The sequence below is a fragment of the Myxine glutinosa genome, chromosome 6 (assembly GCF_964187855.1).
Source record: "Myxine glutinosa chromosome 6, kmMyxGlut1.1, whole genome shotgun sequence".
Classification (NCBI taxonomy): Eukaryota; Metazoa; Chordata; class Myxini; order Myxiniformes; family Myxinidae; genus Myxine; species Myxine glutinosa.
In genome coordinates, this window is record NC_136266.1 from 66,659,556 (window position 1) to 66,682,189 (window position 22,634).

The 22,634-nt window shown below is 40.6% G+C and overlaps 1 protein-coding gene across 2 annotated transcripts in view; it reads right to left on the reverse strand.

Moving 5' to 3' along the window:
• Positions 1–22,634, reverse strand: part of LOC137429918 (ATP-dependent RNA helicase DHX58) — a 146,794-nt gene that overhangs the window by 101,042 nt on the left and 23,118 nt on the right. For both annotated transcript variants that reach the window (XM_068120298.2, XM_068120296.2), the window contains exons 3-5: positions 17,162–17,637; positions 9,232–9,448; positions 7,990–8,180 (exon numbers count right to left, since the gene is read on the reverse strand). In XM_068120298.2, the coding sequence (XP_067976399.2) occupies positions 7,990–8,180; positions 9,232–9,448; positions 17,162–17,637 (884 nt within the window). The remainder of the gene's footprint in view (positions 1–7,989; positions 8,181–9,231; positions 9,449–17,161; positions 17,638–22,634) is intronic.

Below are 22,634 nucleotides of genomic sequence, written 5' to 3' on the forward strand. Positions count from 1 at the left end.
AGAATTACACTTTATAATTACACTTTAGAATTACACTTTAGAATTACACTTTATAATTACACTTTAGAATTACACTTTATAATTACACTTTAGAATTACACTTTAGAATTACACTTTAGAATTACACTTTAGAATTACACTTTAGAATTACACTTTAGAATTACACTTTAGAACTAGACTTTAGAATTACACTTTATAATTACCCTTTAGAATTACACTTTAGAATTACACTTTAGAATTACACTTTAGAATTACACTTTAGAATTACACTTTAGAACTAGACTTTAGAATTACTCTTTAGAATTACTCTTTAGAATTACACTTCAGAATTACCCGATAGAATTACCCTTCATAATTACACTTTAAAATTACACTTTAGAATTACCCTTTAGAATTGCCCTTTAGAATTACTCTGAAAAAATTACTCTTTCGAATTACACTTTGGAATTACTCTTTATAATTACTCTTCAGAATTACACTTTAGAATTACACTTTATAATTATACTTTATAATTACACTTTATAATTACTCTTTAGAATTACACTTTATAATTACACTTTATAATTACACTTTAGAATTACACTTTAGAATTACACTTAAGAATTACACATTAGAATTACACTTTATAATTACACTTTATAATTACACTTTATAATTACCCTATAGAATTACACTTTAGAATTACACTTTAGAATTACACTTTATAATTACACTTTAGAATTACCCTTTAGAATTACCCTTTAGAATTACACTTTATAATTACACTTTATAATTACACTTTAGAATTACACTTTAGAATTACACTTTAGAATTACACTTTAGAATTACACATTAGAATTACACTTTATAATTACACTTTATAATTACACTTTAGAATTACACTTCAGAATTACCGTTTATAATTACACTTTATAATTACACTTTATAATTACACTTTAGAATTACACTTTAGAATTACACTTTAGAATTACCCTTTAGAATTACACTTTAGAATTACACTTTAGAATTGCACTTTAGAATTACACTTTAGAATTACACTTTAGAATTACACATTAGAATTACACATTAGAATTACACATTAGAATTACACATTAGAATTACACATTAGAATTACACATTAGAATTACACTTTAGAATTACACTTTAGAATTACACTTTAGAATTACCCTTTAGAATTACCCTTTAGAATTACACTTTATAATTACACTTTATAATTACACTTTAGAATTACACTTTAGAATTACACTTTAGAATTACACTTTAGAATTACACATTAGAATTACACTTTATAATTACACTTTATAATTACACTTTAGAATTACACTTTAGAATTACCCTTTAGAATTACACTTTAGAATTACACTTTAGAATTACACTTTAGAATTACACTTTAGAATTACACTTTAGAATTACACTTTAGAATTACACTTTAGAATTACCCTTTAGAATTACACTTTAGAATTACACTTTAGAATTGCACTTTAGAATTACACTTTAGAATTACACTTTAGAATTACACATTAGAATTACACATTAGAATTACACATTAGAATTACACATTAGAATTACACTTTAGAATTACACTTTAGAATTACACATTAGAATTACACTTTAGAATTACACTTTAGAATTACACTTTAGAATTACACTTTAGAATTACACTTTATAATTACACTTTATAATTACACTTTAGAATTACACTTTAGAATTACCCTTTAGAATTACACTTTAGAATTACCCTTTAGAATTACACTTTAGAATTACACTTTAGAATTACACTTTAGAATTACACTTTAGAATTACACTTTAGAATTACACTTTAGAATTACACTTTAGAATTACCCTTTAGAATTACACTTTAGAATTACACTTTAGAATTGCACTTTAGAATTACACTTTAGAATTACACTTTAGAATTACACATTAGAATTACACATTAGAATTACACATTAGAATTACACATTAGAATTACACTTTAGAATTACACTTTAGAATTACACTTTAGAATTACACTTTAGAATTACACTTTAGAATTGCACTTTAGAATTACACTTTAGAATTACACTTTAGAATTACACTTTAGAATTACACTTTAGAATTACACATTAGAATTGCACTTTAGAATTACACTTTAGAATTACACCTTAGAATTACACTTTAGAATTACACTTTAGAACTAGACTTTAGAATTACTCTTAATAATTACTCTTTACAATTACACTTTAGAATTACACTTTAGAATTACACTTTAGAATTACACTTTAGAACTAGACTTTAGAATTACTCTTTATAATTACTCTTTAGAATTACACTTTAGAATTACCCGATAGAATTACCCTTCATAATTACACTTTAAAATTACACTTTAGAATTACCCTTTAGAATTACACTTTGGAATTACCCTTTAGAATTACTCTTAAAAAATTACTCTTTCGAATTACACTTTAGAATTACACTTTAGAATTAGGCCTACACTTTAGAATTACACTTTGGAATTACACTTTGGAATTACACTTTAGAATTTCACTTTGGAATTACACTTTGGAATTACCCTTTGGAATTACACTTTAGAATTACACTTTAGAATTACACTTTGGAATTACCCTTTGGAATTACACTTTAGAATTACACTTTGGAATTACACTTTAGAATTACACTTTAGAATTGCACTTTGGAATTACACTTTAGAATTACTCTTTAGAATTACTCTTCAGAATTACTCTTTAGAATTACACTTTGGAATTACACTTTAGAATTACACTTTGCAATTACACTTTCGAATTACTCTTTAGAATTACTCTTTAGAATTACTCTTTAGAATTACTCTTCAGAATTACTCTTTGGAATTATACTTTAGAATTACACTTTGGAATTACACTTTAGAATTACACTTTAGAATTGCACTTTAGAATTACACTTTAGAACTAGAACGCCACTCCGTAGAGCGCATACTCCCGCCGTGGGTCAAGTTGAAATAGTACGATTTCACAAAAGTTTGAGGGAGTAGTTCAGTGACAACACAAGACAAGACAACACAAGACAGACACTGCACAGATATATATTTAGAATACATGGAAGATAATGTAAAAAAAAACAAGACAATTTCACTTACATTTTCGGATTCAGCGTTCAATTCTGTATAAGTGAGTGTATTTTAAGGCATGTGTGACTTCAAATAAAATTGTAAGCCAGCAAAACGTGCGTTTCATTCCTTAGGGATACAACATATAAAACTGGCCCAAACGTGAAAACAAAACTCGCTCATTTTCGGTCGTACAAGCTAATGCGACCACTCATTCTTCTGGGAAGAATCCCGTGCACATGCTTGTCACACTTATAACTCACCAAAGTCTTTATAAGTTCATCAAATACTGACACCGCGATTGACATTCGCTGAGGTAAATATTGATATCTCCTCTGAGGTAAAAAAAAAAAAAAAAAAAAAAAAACAGTTTGAACTTTTAAAGCATTATACGTATCAAACGATACATTTTATGAAATGGGGAGACCGAATACACACTTTGGTGGTTTTAAAATGACAGAATATGTCTTTAGTAGAAAGAAGGAAAAAAAAGAACCTTGAAGACGACGCTGCTAACAAAATACACCGCTCTAACGCATAACCACAAGTTTAAACAACATTTACAACAAATGTGAAAACTATTTTCATATCACAATGTTAAATATAAAATATATAGAAGATAATATTAAAAAAGAATGAGCCCTATCTTCCAATGGTAAAAAAATCCTTCAAAAAATTCCTGGATCCGGAATAATATCCTGAGCTTCACCAAAAACTAATCAATTCTTCCTTATCCCAAGTGCAATCATCCCACCAACTTTCATCCAAATCCGTTTCGAACTTTTCCAGATATCTTGTTCACAAACACACGAACACACACACACACACGGACACGATCGAATGCAGTACTCCCTGGCGGGAGTAATTAGGTTCTCTCTCCATGAAATGGAGAGTAACCTATTATTACTGCTAGAGGTTTTCTTATTATTCTTCCGCCCTATTTTGCACCTCCGAAAACTTCATAATTAATGTTCTCAGCAACCGCTGGTCGGATTGACAGGAAATTTTCATCAAATGATCGTCTCGGCTCCGATAATTTTTTAATGCTAATTATGACGTCATAGGTCACGTGGTATGGGCGCCATCTTGTAAAACAAATTCAACTTTTCCCTTCTGTATCTCCGAAACGCCTCAATGGAAAAATTTGAGGAATGGCTCATTCTAAAGAACTCTTGAACGGGAACAAAAGACATGTGTATCGAGTATATTAAAAATGCTAACGTTAAGAGGTTAGAATTCGTCAAACAAAATATTTTCTCCCCCGAAAATGGGATTTTTTCCCCAGATGCTTCGTTAAAAAAAACTCAGAATGCAAAAATTTTCGAAGTCATACGTCACATGGTTCGGCCGCCATCTTGTTTCCCGTGAAAAAAAAAAACCCTTTTTCTCCGCAACGGCTGAACGGCTCGAGCCCAAACTTGGCATGCATATTCGCATACCCTTGACGAACAAAAAGGTCAGCGAGCACGACGTCATCCGACACATGGTTTCGGAGTTATGACGTTTTAAAGCTCAAACTAGAAATGGAATCACCTCCATAATTTGTGGAGATATCAAGTGGAATCTTTACACAAATGTTCCTCATGGGGGTATGTTTCAACCTTACTTGAGACATTTTGATATGTCACATGGTTTGGCCGCAATAAATAATGGAAGTTAAATTTTAAAAAGTTTGTAACTCTTGAACCACTGCATGGATCGACTTGAATTTTTAAGGCAATGTAGCGCTCATCAAGGGGAACAAGTGTGCAAAATTTCAAGATGATTGGATGTACGGTCTCGAAGCTATAAGTCTTTATTGTTGAAAGAAGAAGAAACCACCAATTTGTCGTTCCAGGCCACGTCTCCCAGTGCCATTGCCATTTTAAGTTTTAATTTCCTTTAAAAACCATTTTCTCTGCAATAATTGGACCGATTGAGATCAAATTTTCACCATAGGAGGGACTCTGTCTGTAGAATATTTTAATGGTAATTATGACGTCACAGGTCACGTGGTTCGGTCGCCATATTGTTTTCCGTGAAAACACGAAAACCCCTTTTTCTCTACAACGGCTGAACAGATCGAGGCCAAACTTTGCAGGCATAATCACATACCCATGATGAACAAAAAAGTCAGCGAGTATGACGTCATGCGTCACATGGTTTCAGAGTTATGACGTTTTTAAGCATGAACCTTCAAAACCTAGCTCCTCCCTCATTTTTGATCCAATCGAGGAGAAACTTCACAGATCTGTTCAGCATGTCAGTCTACTAAAATGTGATTTTAGAATTTGCGATAGGTCACGTGGTTTGGCAGATATCGTTAATTAAACGAAAATATTTTTTTTAAATGGATATCTCTTGAATCGCTTTATTGATCGACGTAAAACTTCATACTGTAGTAGAAGTCATGAAGACTAACAAGTGTGCAAAATTTCAAGATGATTGGATGTACGGTCTGGAAACTAGAAGTTGTTATTGCCTGAAGAAGAAGAACCACAACACTTTTTTTTGACCAGGCCATGTGACATAACCACCTCACGAGCTAAGGGTAGCTCGAAATTAAATTGTCTTCGGATTTGGCAGTCGCTAGAGGGTGTTAACATTCGAATGCAACAAATCTGGGCAAATTCTGATGAATTTTCGTAAAACTACACGATATTGTCATTTACATTGGAAAATAACATTGTAAAACTCTCCGCCGCCTCGGCTTATTTCTCGCTCTGAAGTTCATCCTGTCTTCAATTTAGAGGAGAAAGAGAGGTATCTGCAAGCAATGGTGACCTTTATTTGGTGGAAATCCGATTAAAAATGACGAAGTTATTCAAAATCTAATATTTTAAATGGATCGCATATCCAAAGTGAAATCTTCCTCAGGTAAAATATCCATGCGTGCAGGCAGACCTTACGGCGTCAATTTGACTCCGATTTCAAATCGGATTTCGATTGTCGCCTTGCCTCGTATGAGTTAACAAAATACCACAACAAATTTGGTGACAATCATGAAAAATTTGACCAAGTTCGATCAACGGGATACTTCGTTCTATGCTGACATACGGCACGGGCCACGGATGACGTCATGCCACGGCAGGACGTTCTTCCACGGGTGGCAGATATCGTTGATTAAACGAAAATATTTTTAAAAATGGATGGGGTGGGGGGATGTGTGTGTGTGTGTGTTTGTGTGGAGGAGTGTGCGTTTGGGGGGAGGGGTGTGGGGGTGTATGTGTGTGGGTGTGGGTGTGTATATGTGTGTGTGTGTGTATATGTGTGTGTGTGTGTGTGTGTGTGTGTGTGTATGTGTGTGTGTGTGTATGTGTGTGTGTGGGGGTGTGTGTGTGTGCTTGGGGTGGGGGTGGGAGGATGTGTGCGTGTGTTTGTGTGTGTGTGTGTGTGTGTATGTGGGGGGGGGGGGTGGTAGGGGGAATGTGTGTGCGTGTGTGTGTGGGGATGTGTGTGTGTGTGTGTGGGTGGGGGTGTGTGTGTGTGGGGGTGTGTGTGGGGATGTGTCTTGGGGGGTGGGGTGTGTTTGTGTGTGTGTTGGGGGTGGGGTGTGTTTGTGTGTGTGTGTGTATGTGTGTGTATGTGTGTAGGGGTGGATGTGTGTGTGTGTGTGGGGGGGGGGAGGGGGTTGGTGTGTGTGTGTGTGTGTGTTAGGGGTGTGGGATGTGTTTGTGTGGGTGTGTGTGTGTGTGTGCATGTGTGTGTGTGGTTAAGGGGAGGGTGTGGGGGGGGGTCTGGGTATGTGTGTATGTGTGTGTGTGTGCTTGTGTGTGTATGCATGTGGGGATGTGTTTGTGTGTGTGTGTGTGGATGTGTGGATGTGCGTGTGTGTGGATGTGTGTGGGGGGCGGGGGGTGGATATGTGTGTATGTGTGGGGGGGGGGGTTGGGGTGTGCGTGTGGAGGAGGGGGTTGGATGTGTGTGTGTGTGTGTGCGTGTGTGTATGTGTGGAGGGGTGTGCGTGTGGGGGGAGGGGGGATGTGTGTGTGTGTGTGTGTGTGTGTGTGTGTGTGTGTGTGTGTGTGTGAAGGGGGGATGTGTGTGTGGGTAGGGGGGGGGTGGATATGTGTGTGTGTGTGGGTGGGGGGGTTGGGGTGTGCATATGGAGGGGGGCAGATGTGTGTGTGTGTGTGTGTGTGTATGTGTGGAGGGGTGTGCGTGTGGGGGGAGGGGTGTTTGTGTGTGGGTGTGTGGGTGTGGATATGTGTGTACGTGGGGGGAGGGGTTGTGTGAAGGAGGGGGGGTTGGATGTGTGTGTGTGTGTATGTGTGTGTGTGTATGTGTGGAGGGGTGTGCGTGTGGGGGGAGGGGGGATGTGTGTGTGTGTGAAGGGGTGGGTGTGTGAATGGCGGTGTGTGTGTGTGTGTGTGTGTGTGTGTGTTTGTGTGTGTGTGTTTATCAGGGTTGTATCCAAGGGGGTTGTGTCAAAGCATGTCCAATGAAAGTGGGGTTGTATCAAAAGTGGGGTTGTATGAAAAGTGCGGTTGTATCAAAAGTGGGGTTGTATCAAATGTGGGGTTGTATCAAAAGTGGGTGCGAGTAAACCGGTCATCACTGCCAGCAGTTTTAAAGTGGCAGTTCTAGTTACTCTTTAGAATTACCCTTTATCGCCCTTTAGAATTAATGAAACACAATGGGTTAGAAGGGTTCTTCTTCTTCATTTGTGACAGACTGAAGGGCAGAACCAAATATTGAAGCAGCTTCACCGCTTAAAACTAAAATTTGGTAAAAATCCCCTCATAGTTCAACAACAAGAAAGATCACAATGTTTACACAAGAATGTCGGTCAAAAAGTGTTTAAACTGATGGGTATATTGTTTTCCTTTTTGAACAGTGATTATGAGTCTTTCTGTGAGATATTTGACAAATGCTTTGGCAAAAAAGTTGCCACAATCCCAAGAGATCAATCAAATTTATCCGACAACCTGCATGACGTGCTCCCTGGCAGTCTCGATATTTTTGGCACGTCCGGTCCCAGGAGATGCCGTGAGTCCCACGATCTGAGGCAGTGGGTGTGTTCCTTCTTCTTTTACAAGCAGGTAACGCATCATGATCTTGTTGTAGACCGCCTCCTTGTCCGTGTGGTGACATTCGTCAAAGATTATCAGTGAAAAATCTGAGATGTAAAAAAAAAAAAAAAAAAAAAGAGGATGAAAAAAAAATAATACAGGGATTTTCGAAGTGAAATGAAACTTTGAGAAGCAACAGAGTTAATGTCAATCATTGATGTTAATAATTTCAATGACCACTGAAGTAAGCATGACCACCACAACTCGACTTGTCCACAATCAGTCCAGAAAGCAAGTGGCGAGCTGATCGCAAGCTCACATAAGTGCTGCCACGTGTTTTGCATTTTCATGAATTTTAGCCAGTTTCTCAAGCATCAGCACATTGATATTAAAATTACGTCATGACCTTTTCAAGGGTTCGGCGGTGAGGTGCCATGATGCATCGCCAAAGGTCCTTTGGTCATTTGCGCTTCATTAGCTGGCACTCAGTCATTTGTGCTCATTTGATCTAACACTAACCTTACTGCATCAGATTCAGATGGCTTTGGAGTTGAAAGTCTTTTTAGACATCATTTGTAAGACGGAGGCTCATGGAGGAGGAATATGACAGAGACTAGCAGAAGCCTCTGGTAAAAATGCCACGATGTTAAAAAAGAAGAAAAAAGGAAGCCTTTTAAGAAAGAGCTCGAAGGAGCTCTTGAAAGAGTGCTGGTTGAAAAAAAATGAAAGAGCGCTGGTTGAAAGAGCCCAACAATGGGAGGTTATATATTTCTAATATATACAATCAGTATATATTCGAAATATATAACCAGCATTCCCACAATCTTAATAATTATTATTTACAATCAGCATTTCCAAAGCAAATAATATTCAGGGAAGCGATTGAGGCAGCGGTCTGTTACCTATACACCCCCCAAGTTCAATATTTTCTGTCTGATTGAAAAGAACATAATTTTCCTGGTTTTGGTCTTGCATTAACTAGGTTTGGATTAACCTGTAGCAACTTTTACTTAATTATTTTTTTCTCACTGAGGAGCGTTTCCATGATTCAGAGTGGGACAGATAGACAGAGGACAGATAGATAGAGTGGGACAGAAATGTGATACATTCTACTTCCTTAAATTAAGAATCAGAAAATGAGATCCACATCCTGCTCACCTGTAATAAGCACTTGTTCATCCTCATCCGTAGTAGGCACCTCAAAAGCATTGTGTAGGATCTGTGCTGTACAGATAATTATGTCTGTGTCTTTCAACACAGCAGCCAGACAGTTCAGCTGGCTTGCATCCCTGCCAACTCCAACAAGGCTCCTAATTTGATGTCGCCGTTTCAAATATTTTCGGAACTCCTTGAGGTGCTGTTCAACCAGAGCTACCTTTGGAAAGAAGGGCAATTAGTAGAAATGGCCACTGTGATACAAGTTAAAACAATGCAGAAGAGATTTGCTCAATGACATTTCCTTATGCTATTTCAATGTTTGTTTTCATTAATATCTCCCAAATTGCTGTGTAGTCTCTAATCTAGAATAAATTTGTACAGTGAGGTTATGTCACTCAAACCTTTGGACGTCACCATCAACCATGTTCTTTCTTCACCAGACAATATTTCCGAAATTTCCTCCAAAGCCAGCTGCAGACTGGGCATCCTCCGCCATGAAAGGTCTTTCCTTGGCCAGTCTGAACTTTTGATAATCTTACTGTTCCTTCACTAACTAGGATGGGTACTGCGGTCACTGTGGTCAGGGGCCCTGTGTTACTGGTGCAAAACTCGCCAGTTGGCCATGCGTGGCACGCCTCTGTGTACACCCGTCAGTGTACGACTCGGGCGACCCGCTCCACGGACAATTCTGAACAGGAAGATTGACTGGGGTGGTATGCTTGTGGTATGCCTATGATTGACTGGGGCGATAACACAGGCATCCAAAAGCAAGCTCAGGGAGGACGGAAACCTCAAGTGGAGCAGAAGGGAGAAAGCTTGCTTGATCTTGATTTTCAGTTTGAATACAGACCGTGAAAGCGTTGTGCTCATTTGATCTAACACTGACCATCTGCATCAGATGGTCCGAGAGTCGTAAAGTCTCTTTAAACACCATTTGTAAGACAGAGGCTCATGGAGCAGGAATACGACAGAGCTTGGCAGATTATCATACTGACAGAGGGGGCAGAAGGGAACAGGCAGACAAAACTGCACATGCATATTGCAATACATATTCTACTTCCCATTAAGAATCAAAAATTGAGAACCTTCGTTCGCAGCATTATGGAGTACTGCTCTACTTTTGGCTCGGTGCCGCTGTCTCTCACCTTTATTGATGGCATGGAAAGCAAGGCCCTCAAAATCATTGGGATCTCCCACAACGAAGCTGAGTGTTTAGGTCTGTTACTCTGACATCGCAGACAGGTTGGTGACTTCTCTGTATTCTACCACCTCCTTTTTGGTCTTGCATCCTCTGTCCTCTCTTGGCTCTGTCACTCCCAGGTTTCTACAGGATGCACACAGTCTGCCAGTCACCCCATTTTTTGGTAAACTCCCAAAATCCAGGCTCACTGCTCACTTCCACTCATTTATTCCTCTTTTTTCTCACCTGTAGAACCACTTCCCTTGTTGATTCAGTTCCATTCTTCCCACCAGGGCTTCAAGACAGTTGTTCACCTCTACCCAGGTCCCATTCATCCTCATCATTTATTATATCCCAAATGACCCCATTCCCACTCCCCTTTTCCAGGTTATTGTGATTTCTTTCCCTCCTCTCCATCACCTCTTTTCGTTTGTCAGTGGGTTTGTTCCTTTTCTGTTTTAGCCCTGCTTTTTCCTTCCTCTTCTTGCTGTGTTTCATTAAGCTTGTGTGCAAGTTGTTCATCCCCATGTGTCCTTCTCCCCCTTCCCTTCATCTCAATCTCACTCGCACTTCTACTCTGCTGTTTGTGTTTCCCCCTTTCCGTTTTGCCCCATTCCATTTTGCTCTAGCTCTTCCACGAGCCTCGAACATGTACACAAGAAAAGTCAGGAAATAGAATGTTGAGGAGACAACTGCCATGCATCGTCTTTATACGCTTAACCAAGCAATCACAGACAAAGCATCGTGCAATATTGCAAAGGGAAACAGTATTTCAACTGAAACAATGAGTTAAACGATGCTTCGGCAGACCTTGGGGGCTACTGAGTGCATACAAAGCATCCAAAGAGGCTGATGATCCAAAGTGAGGCTTATGACCTCAAGCAGCCCAGAATGTCGATTCCCCCACACATCACATTAAAGGGAATCAAGATTAACTGTACAAGTGGAAAGCCCAATGGCTCAGGATGTTTTATTTGTAGTTTTATTGTATTTTCTCACAGTTCCTATTAATTTGACACAAAGTAGATTTGTCAGAGTTGATTTCACTCTAAATGTGAAGGTAAGGGAAAATTCTGCAGGAGAGGCTTTGGGTTTCTTTCACCTTTTCATTTGAAGCTCTGGGTGTCGGAACACTTTAGTGGTCTAACCTTATTCATGTGACTTCACAAACAATTGATCTATCAGCGATGGAAAGAGACAAGTCAAACATGAAAAGTTATTTGAGAAACCCCTCTTAAAATACTTATTGCAAATGCCTTTCTGAATCAAACACGTTTTAGTTATCAGGACAGCAGAAAATGAAGGAGGAATGAAGGATTTATTTTAAAAATTATAACGCGAGCTTGTAATTGTAATTAGAACAGAATTCTCCGGGACCGATCGTTTTACAACACTCCCCCCTGTCCTCTCCCCATAGAAAAGGAAATGCAGTGATGAGATGTTGCAAGGTTAATGTGGGGCTTTATACACCCTCTAATGCTGGAATTGGTCAAGATCACTGAAGACAGACGGTATCGTCATCACTTTGGGACATGTGGGAAACACTTATTTCAGAACCATACTTTGAGTTCCCATCCGAAACTTCCCTGAGATGGTTAAGGGCCGACCACAAAGAGTGGACTGGTTTGACATGAGATTGAAGCAGGTGGTGTTAGCAGATCTTTTTTTTTTTTCTTTTTTTTGTATACAAGATCGAGGCTCGTGAAAGAGCTAACATTAATCACACAAAAAGTCAAACCGACACATAAAACACAAAAAATAAGGGGAGCGGTAGACAAGATGGGGAGAGAGGGGGAAGGACACAAACACAACATTTGAGAGCAGGGACATCGGGAGAAATGTGGGAGGGGAAGGGTTTTGGGGGAGGTGGGAGAGGTATAAAATATATGAACACTAAGTATTCCTAATGTTACAAATATGACTTGCTCGGGGACACGGGACCTAAACACAGGCCCCGGAAGCTGGTCCGATCAACTCCACGGCATCCAGGAGTATAAACCCATAAGATTAAGGAAAACGGCACTCGGTAGTGTGCATACCTCCACCAGGATAAACAGTTTAGGACTTGTATCCCACTGATAGGCCGGATCTGGATCCAGAATTGAAACAAAATCTAATTGGCTTGTTCTCATCGCTTAAACAAGTTATCTACCAAGTTATCGACCATGTTTTGTCATAATCCGTCCACAATTTTTGAACTTTTTGAAACATCATGCTATATATCGTTTTTGGACCCATGGACCCAAAATGGACCCAAAATGGAAGGTGAAAGGATTTTGGAGTTTGCTGATGGAGCTGATTTGTTGATTTGTAATACTCAGTTCCAGAAAGAGGATAATAAGCTTGTTACATACACGTCAGGTGGGTCGACGACAACCGTTGACTACCTGATGGTGCGTAGGCGAGATAGGGGGCACCTCCGGGACACAAAGGTGATCCCGGGGGAGGAGGCTGTTTCACAGCACCACTTGGTTGTCTGCGACGTAAGGGTGAAAGGTGCGAGGAGAGCTCGGCGGGGGAAGTACCAACCGAGAATAAAGGTGTGGAGGTTGAAAGAGGTGACAGTAAGGGCCTTAAAGATACGTCATTAATCCGCCAATTGGCTTTGTATTGAGAATCAATTAGTAACTTGATAATCCTGAGACTAACTCGGTTTCAGGAATGTTTGAATCCACATCCTAAAGGTAGATGCCCTTCACCTTTGAGATGTCAGCACAGCACCTTTACCACGTGACCAACACCCGATCCATTCCAGATTTTGATGTTAATGAAAATGGGTACACCACTGACATTTTCAACGACAATATTATTTCCTCGGCGATAATCGGGAAAACCGATTGTTTCTTAATGGTTTGAGAAACGTATGAAAAATGAAGTGTATGTTACCACTTAAAAAACAGGTATAGTGGAGAAAGCTATTATGAGATTACAGCACACATGAGGCTATTGCTTTGACATATCTATTTCAATAATCATCCCACAAATGGTCCTTATTATCTTTGAATTGCACAAATTGGTTGTTCAATGCCACTTCCAAGCAATGGTTTCTCAGTCGAGCACTATATAAGTAAGGCTTATTCCTGTTGTGCAGGTCAGTGGCGGCTCTGGTCTATAACCACCTCTCTTCCAGTCTAGCTCCCTCTTGTCCCTCTCTGCTCTCTCATCCCTCTGATCCTCCCAAGCAATTCCAGGGATAGGATGCATGTGTTCATCCAATAAACCCCTCCTGATTAAACTCCAAAAATCCACGCTGACCACACACCTTCCTCTTTTGATCCTCACTTGTCCCATAGGTGGAACCTCCGTCCAGAGGCTCTTCTATCCTACTCTTTCCCTCCAGAGCTTCCAGCAGGTGGAGTACCATCATCTCATGTCATCCTCCATCCTTATCCACAATCTTTATTACTTCCATTAACCCTTCCTAACCAACCCTCTTCTTTTCAAGTTACTGTTTTTCCTCCCCTCCTCTCTCTTTTCTTTTCCTGATCATTCATTCTCGCTTATTGGCTCCAACTGTTGCTCCGCTGCCACACTGTCAGTTCATGCTCTGTCACCTCACTCTTCCAAGAACCTCAATCATTTCAAGGAAAAAAAACCTGAAAAGAATAATTAGCTCCAAGCATGAATATCTCAAATGTGAAAAATGATACATGATTCTTTGATTACAAAGTTTTTCTCATTGATCATTAAATTGATCACCGGAGATGGATGGAGGTTATGCTTTCACCCCTGTCTGTCTGTCTGTTTGTCTATGCATTTGTCCGTGAACAAGATATCTCAAAAATTTGTGGACGGATTTGGACGAAATTTGACGGAGAGCTAGCGCATGTGACAAGGCCGAAATGATTCGAATTTGGTGAAGATCCGGATCCGGCTAGTATAATTTTTTAAGTGATTCTTCACCATTGAGAGATAGGGCCACAAACTATATATACCCAGATATCTCAAAAAGTTATGGAGGGATTCGAACAAAACTTGGTGAACACGTTGGGTGTGTGACAAGAACGAATCGATTCGATTTTAGTGAAGATCTGAATATATGGATTCGGATACGAGAATTATTTAATTTTTAAGTGATTCTTCACCATTGAGAGATCGGGGAAAAAACGATATATAACATGATATTCAAAAAAGTTATGGACTAGTTATGACTAAACTTTAGTGACAAGAACCAAAGACGAGTTGGTTAGGTGACAATAACAAGCCGATTAGATTTTGGTTCAGGTCCGAATCCAGATCCGGCCTATCAGTGGGATACAAAACATAAACTGTTCAGCCTGGTGGAGGTGTGCCGTTCTAGTTGCTTATGTGTTAGCTTGTTTGTCTCCCGTCCTCATTCAAGACAGCAGGGAGTGCTACGTCGTGGATCATTCAGTCAACCAGAAGGGATGTTGGGTCGGCTGTTCCGTATGCTATCATGTGGATTTAAAAAGTCATTTCCACACTGGTATTTACAAACTTCCCAACAGATTAAATGAGATTTTAAGGAAAAAAAAAAAGGTATGGATACAAAATGTAAATTTCATATATATATGAAGAAAAGCCTTTAAGTCAGAAACAGTGATGGCTTCAACTTGATTAACACCAGGACGAGTGTTTTGGGATCAATAAATACAGCTGTTGGTTCAAAGTATAAATTATATCTCCATAACACATTTACGACAGACCACACCACCAAAACAGACAGTGTGCAATGATCACATGGATATTCACAAGTTTTTTTTTTGTTTTTTTTGGTATACAAGATCAAGGCTCGTGAAAGAGCTAACATTAATCACACAAAAAATCAAACAGACACATAAAGCACACAATAAAGGGAGCGGTAGACAAGATGGGGAGAGATGTAGTCAGGGGCCAAAATAAAGGGAGCGGTAGACAAGATGGGGAGAGATGTAGTCAGGGCCCTTAGGGATATTTTGGGGCCGTTTGGTTCAAAATCTTCCAAAAGCACCAAATTTGGCCCAGATGTTGCCCATGCCATACTCTTTCGATTTTTGACGGGCGCCAAAACGGGCGCCCCCCCCCCGGGGGCCCCATATTGGCGAAATACTAAATGGCCGCCACCCGGATTAGAGGAAAATCAGTTAAATAACCAAAAGGGTTGGAATCATGTATGATACCACTTTTCAGGGGTTTTCGAGGTCGAGGAATCCAATTATGATGTTATTTTGATGATTCGAGGTCAAGGTCCACCCTCAAGGTCATCTTAAAGGTCATTTTTGAGTCAAACATGTCGGTTTTTGAGTTTTTTGTCAAGATTTACGCGAGGATCACCATTTTATGTTTCTGGTTTGGGTAATCGAACTCTGACCTTATTTTTGACAATTAGAGGAAATATTTACATGTCTATTTCCTAATTTTCAGGCATATGCAGTTCATCAGTCGAATTACAAAGGTACGGATTTTGATGTTTTATGAACTGTATGCCATATCCTTGTGTTTAATTTTTGTGCGATCATGATCCGGGTTCATGTATACATGATTGTATACATGTCATAAATATGACGTCATAGGTCATGTGACCTGGCGGCCATATTGGATTTTATGAAAACCTTAAAAATGGATCCCTGCCTTCATTTTTTGATCGATTCATTTTGAACTTTGACCACTTATAGTACGCCATGTGATTGGATGCATATCCTAATTATGACGTCATAGGTAAGGTGACATGGCGGGATGGACCGGTATGGTCCCCGGATCATACCGCCCTTGGCGCCCGTCAAAAATCGAAAGAGTATGGCATGGGCAACATCTGCGCCAAATTTGATGCTTTTGGAAGAATTTGAACCAAAATATCCCTAAGGGCCCTGACTAATGGGGAAGCACACAAACACAACATTTGAGAGCAGGGACATTGGGAGATCTGTGGGAAGGAGAGGGCTTGGGGGGAGGAGGCGTGGGAAGGGGGGGGGGGGAGAAGTATAAAACACAAGGACACTGCAAGGACTTCCAGGAGAGAACTTGGTGTTTAAAATGCTCAAGTATGCTTGTACATGCTCAAGTGCTTGTACATGCTCAAGTTAATATTAATACCAGTCCTGGTGTAAATGTTGATGATTTACCAACACTATTTCTGGGTTTAAGGCATTATCATCACCATGTACTATGCCCTATGCAGAGCATTGGTGCTGCAGAAGCCGTGACAAGGCTACAAACTTGGTCGCCACTCCAGCTCAGGAGGTCACGGTTGGAAATTGTAACTTGACCAAGGTGCTGGTGATATCTCACCTACCCTTCATGAAGGACACCGGGGTATCTTTAACATCCACAAACTAAATGCCGGCAGACGGGATGCCCAATTTAACATCCATCCGAGGGACGGAACACACATTGATGAATCATCCTGCTTGTGAAACACCGGGATGACAGTGTATAGCTGGGCAGAGAGACAAACGCAATCTAGACGGCTTAGAGGTGAGTGTGAAGTTTATATCAGCCAGATGAAAGAGTCAAACTCAAACAGTCAATGTGGTAGCCTGTTAGTATTTTGCTCTCAATCCCTTGCTCATGATGCAGGAAATACAGATTCAAATCCCATATACCATATTTATTTTTCCATTGTCTACTAATGTGCTTATAATCCATTTGAAAGTACACCAGTATCAGGACGTCTTTATCCAACAATTGATATGTATACAAGCTTCATTATAATTCTGAGATATATGTAAAAAAAAAAAAAAAAGCGTCAATGTGTCATAACAAAATGCTTGCACATATCCAGAGCCTAGTGACGTCAGAAAAATAGCCTACCCGGTTCACAATAAAGATGACCTTCCCATTTTGAGGATGGTTCTGCAGATGCTCTGCTGCGATAAAGATCGCGACACGCGTTTTCCCAGTTCCTGTCGGCAGGCACACAATAATGTTTCTTCCTTTCAACGCATGCTGTGCCACCTCGGTCTGGTAACCTCTTAACGAGATAGCAGTCTCTGGCAATTCTTCCTTCTGTGCCTTTAGATCGTCCGAGCTCAGACAGGCATCACCCAATTCTTCCGCACTAGCGTACAAGTCTTCAGATGAGCCTGTAGATATGGGCGACTGCTCCAGATTGGTGTACAAGTCTTCAGATGAGCCTGCCGATACTGGGGATTGGTTGCCTTGTACATGCTCATCCAGTTGAGAGTTCATGGAAAATTCCTTGGAATCAGCCAGCATTGCCGAATTTCCCTCATCATCCTCACCTGGCCTTGTTGAGACTGCAGGAGGATGACCAAATATTGTTCTGTCTGTGGTAACAAAGAGAGAACATAATATGATTAGGTAGTGAAGATTATGCAACGAAAAATTGTAAGTTCAAACTCCTAATTCAGGCCCACTTTGAGAATAGAGAACACGTTGTATGATGGACTTGATAAATTGGTCTGCCGGACCAACATTTGAACTTTGCTGCCAATGTGAATCTCCGTAAGTATGCAGTGCCTCAAGAGACCATTTGAAGCCAGATGCATCATTCACTTTATGGTGAGAAATGGAATAAGAATATTGGAAGTGGTATTCCAAAGAGGTCCTTGATGACTCAAATGTTGAATGGCTGAGAGGAAGAAACAGAATTGGTTGACCTGCCAATGCTTCACCTTTCATGCTCGTTATACTGTTTTCAATATACTAGGGCATGCCCGTACTATATCTATATCTAAAATTATATCCCCCCCTCTATTTACATGAAATGGTTTGGTCCATGAAATGTTTTGGTCCATTCGCAACGCCAAAGCGAACGGCGAACGCTTTACATGAAATGGTTTGGTGCATGAAATGTTTTGGTTCATTCGCAACGCCAAAGCGAACGGCGAACGGCTTGCGAGTACAGTGACAATCCCCCCGGGGTTTTTATTAGTTTTAAAACATAGTTTAACGCCAACATAGCGCCAACATAGTTTGCAAACGTGAAATAAATGAATACGCTCTCAAATGTGCCATCCGAGGCAGAGTGTGTCCGCCACGTTCGGCACACGCGATAGTTCGCTGCTCTCTGATTGGTTGAATCGTTTTTTGGACATAGCTCGGTAAGTAATTGTCCGATTAATATGAAACCTTGAAAAGGCACATCCTCGGGTCCCCAGCAATATACCTGGCAAGTTAAAAGTATATCGGACCCGTGGTTGTCGAGAAACAGCGGTCACAGACAAACGTACAAACGTACAAACAGAGATTACTGGAATTATAGATAGATTATTCATTCGTATATTTTCATGCAATCCAAATGGCGTTCGTGAGCCAACAAGTTTGTGTGGTTTTGGGAAGCATTTCCCATTGAATAACTTAACACCACAATATACTTTGGTGAAAACAGGTATGGGTGCTGCCAATTTAGATTTATTGCCACAAGCGACATCTTAGAGCTGTGATAAAAGTACCTCCTCGGCTCTGCTGGAAAAAAAAAAATTATTATTATTATTATTGTTATGATAGGATCTAATGCTCGTAGTGGAGCTGCCACACACACACACATCTCACACACATGGACATACAAATGAATACACAAGACACAACACAGGACTGTTGGAATAGACAAACAAAACCAGAGCTTGGGGGGAGTACCGTAACTTGCTGGGCACTCTGGGTACCAGCAACGCCACAATAATGGTGCAAGGTGTATTTTGGCACAATCACACTGACAACAATAGCGTTACTGCATTCAGCCGGGCATTTTTTAAATATAAATTTCCTCCTTCCCATGGATGCCAACGTATGGGGATTGACCGTGTTCTATCCTTTCAAATGCTTAACATCACGTGACGAAGCATCACATACCTTTTTAAAAGTCTTTGCTATGACTCTGCCAGGGTTTGAACACACCCAGACTCCCATTAGTTTGAACATACCCAGACACACCTAGGCTCGGCCGGTTTGAGCACTCTCAGACTTGGAGTAGATTCTCTAACCATTGCACCACCGAATCTGGTGGAGTCACTACACCACCATTGTAATGAAAATGTGAAAAGGGGTGGAGGAAGGGGTGAATGCAGCCACTAGATGTCCATTTAGGTGAACAATATAAAGGAAAAATATCTGATTGAAAAAAAAACAAGGTTTGATGAGTTTGGGGAAAAAAAAATTAAACCGAGACCGACTACAGAAATAAAATGGGAAACTTGCTAACTTGGAGACATGATCTGCTCAAGACATACTATAGCTGAGATGATTTTGTTGAGATACATGCTCATTGCACAAGTGGAGGAAGTCAGCAAGCCATGTGAAGAAGGTGGTCTTGCATTCTACAGGCAAGTTGAGCTGGGTAACCAGACTTGGTCGTATGCCCAAGATATGTCCAGAAACATGGATGTGAGAGAGACTCAGGGCCCCGCGTACATGGTTGAGAGAAGCAGCAGCAGATCAAAATGTGAGTGACCAGGCCAAAATCCAAACGGATGGTCAGAGATTAGACTGTTTGAGAAAAGGAAAGACTTGAGGCTGTGACCATGACGTTTTGCCTTTTTTTACCCCACACACGCAAAGCAAAAAGCGGGTCAAGAAATTGGTTCATTTCCGTCCATACGCCTCGTACGTTGGTCTGTCTTGTCAGTTTATAATCGTCAGTTTGTGAACGAGGAACAACATATATAAATTGAATGTTACATTTTGAACACGAATTGGAACGAATAAGAAGACATTTTACACGTATCTTGACTCTGATTTAGTTGGGATTGTGCATGTACAGAGAGCTGTGAGATAATATTTTACTCTGTCTGCGTCTGGCAGTGAAACAAAACTGGAAATCATTCCAAACAGGAAACTTACTGTTTTTAATAACGTTATAAAGGACACAAACATTAGGCACAAATAACTAATTTAATGTGTTAAAATGTTAAATAATGTGGTGTAATATTCCATGATTTGAATGTATTATAATTACTAGCGTGGATCGGCTCACTACACTCGCCTCACCACATGTTGCTGCAGAGGCACGGGCTTGTTTTTACTGATGATAATGACCTGACTGTGTGTGAGTTGCTGTATTTTCATGATTTACACCAATCATAATACAAACATTTCCTTTGCACAAATTTATTTGTAATATTGGTAATATTATTTATTTGTAATTTAAAAATGTTCTTTTATTTGGATAGACTTCCGTATTTGAGGTACGGAAGTACTGTAATATTGTAAGTGGAGATCGGTGGAGCCCGAAGTGGAGATCGGTTTCTGAGGTTTGGGACATGGAATGTGGGGACAATGACAGGGAGATCAGGAGAAGTGGTGGAAGTATTGGTCAGAAGAAGAGTGGACATATGTTGTGTGCAAGAGACGAGATGGAAGGGAAGTGGTGTGAGAATGGTGAAGGGTAGGCAGGGACAGAAATACAAGTTTGTGTGGCAAGGGTGCCCGGAGGGCGTGAATGGTGTTGGTGTCCTGTTTTCTGAGGAGTTTGTAGACAGTGTGGTGAGTGTGACTAGAGTGAGTGATAGGTTGATGATGGTGAAAATGATGATTGGAAAGCTCTTGGTGAACGTCATCTCGGGATATGCTCCGCAGGTTGGTCGAAGCGATGAAGAGAAGGACAAGTTCTGGTGTGCGATAGAGAAGCTGATGGAAAACGTGAAAGATGAGGAAGTTGTTGTGGTGGGAGGAGACCTGAATGGACATGTGGGAAGGAGTATGGATGGTTTTGAGGGAGTTCATGGGGGTTACGGATAGGGTGTGAGAAATGGAGAAGGTGTAAGGATTTTGGAGTTTGCTGATGGAGCTGATTTGTTGATTTGTAATACTCAGTTCCAGAAAGAGGACAATAAGCTTGTTACATACACGTCAGGTGGGTCGACGACAACCGTTGACTACCTGATGGTGCGTCGGCGAGATAGGGGGCACCTCCGGGACACAAAGGTGATCCCGGGGGAGGAGGCTGTTTCACAGCACCACTTGGTTGTCTGTGACATAAGGGTGAAAGGTGCGAGGAGAGCTCGGCGGGTGAAGTACCAACCGAGAATGAAGGTGTGGAGGTTGAAAGAGGTGACAGTAAGGGAGGCATTAAAAGAGAGGCTGAGTAGGGTAGAGGATGATGTGGTTGAGCTTGAAAGTGGTTGGATGTCAATGAAAGCTAGTCTGTTGGGAGCCGTTGGTGAGGTATGTGGATGGACAAAAGGACCACCGAGGCACTCGGAAACATGGTGGTGGGATGTTGAGGTTGGAAAGAGGATTGACGAGAAGAGGAAGAAGTTCAAAGAGTGGCAGAAGGCGAAGGGTACGGGAGCAGAAACAGCAGAGCATGAAAGTTATAAGGCAGCCAGGAAGGCTGCAAAGAAAGAGGTAGCAAAGGCGCAGGAGGCATGTAGGAAAATGTTCGGAGAACGCTTGGATTCGGAAGAGGGTCAGAAAGCAGTATTCAGGATTGCAAAGCAGATAGCGAAAGAGAGGTGTGATGTGATGGGGGTGAGTTGCTTGAAGGATGAAGTGGGACAAATCGTTGTCGACCCAGATGGAATTAAAGGAAGATGGAAAAGATATATGGAAATGCTGTTGAATACAGAGAATGAATGGGATGGCAACATAGAGAGTAACCCAGTTTTAGGACCGGCAGAGAAGATAACTGAGAAGGAAGTTGAGGAAGCGATAAAAGCAATGAAGAGTGGAAAAGCGGGAGGGCCGACGGGAGTTGTGGGAGATATGTTGAAGGCAGCAGGAAGTTGGGGGTGTGAAGAGAATGACAGAGATCTGTAATCTGGTGGTGAAAGAAGGCCGCATTCCAGTGGCTTGGGAACTGAGTACCCTCGTCCCTCTATACAAGGGGAAAGGTGACCCTCTGGAGTGTGGCTCGTACCGAGCGATAAAGTTATTGGAGCATGGAATGAAGGTATTGGAAAGGGTGTTGGAGAGGAGGATAAGGAAGAAAGTGAAGATCGACGAAATGCAGTTTGGATTTATGCCAGGAAGAGGAACGACAGATGCGCTTTTCATTGTGAGGCAGTTGCAGGAGAAGTACATGGATAAGAGGAAGAAGTTGTTTTTTGAGTTTGTTGATCTGGAGAAAGCATTCGATAGGGTTTGTGGAAATGTAACTCATTGATTGGGACTGGTAACTCATTGATTGGGACTGGTAACGAAGCAGATAGACGATTTCGTAAATGAATGTCAGGAATGTGCACGAACATGGTAATCTCTTGTCCACCTGGTCACAGCCCCAGGCTGGAGCACCCCCCTATTGTTTGGTAAATGGAACTCGCAGCAGGGAGGAGCGAGTTGGTGCCAGGAAGGCGAGCAGGATGACTGAGTAACATTGCTGCGGAGA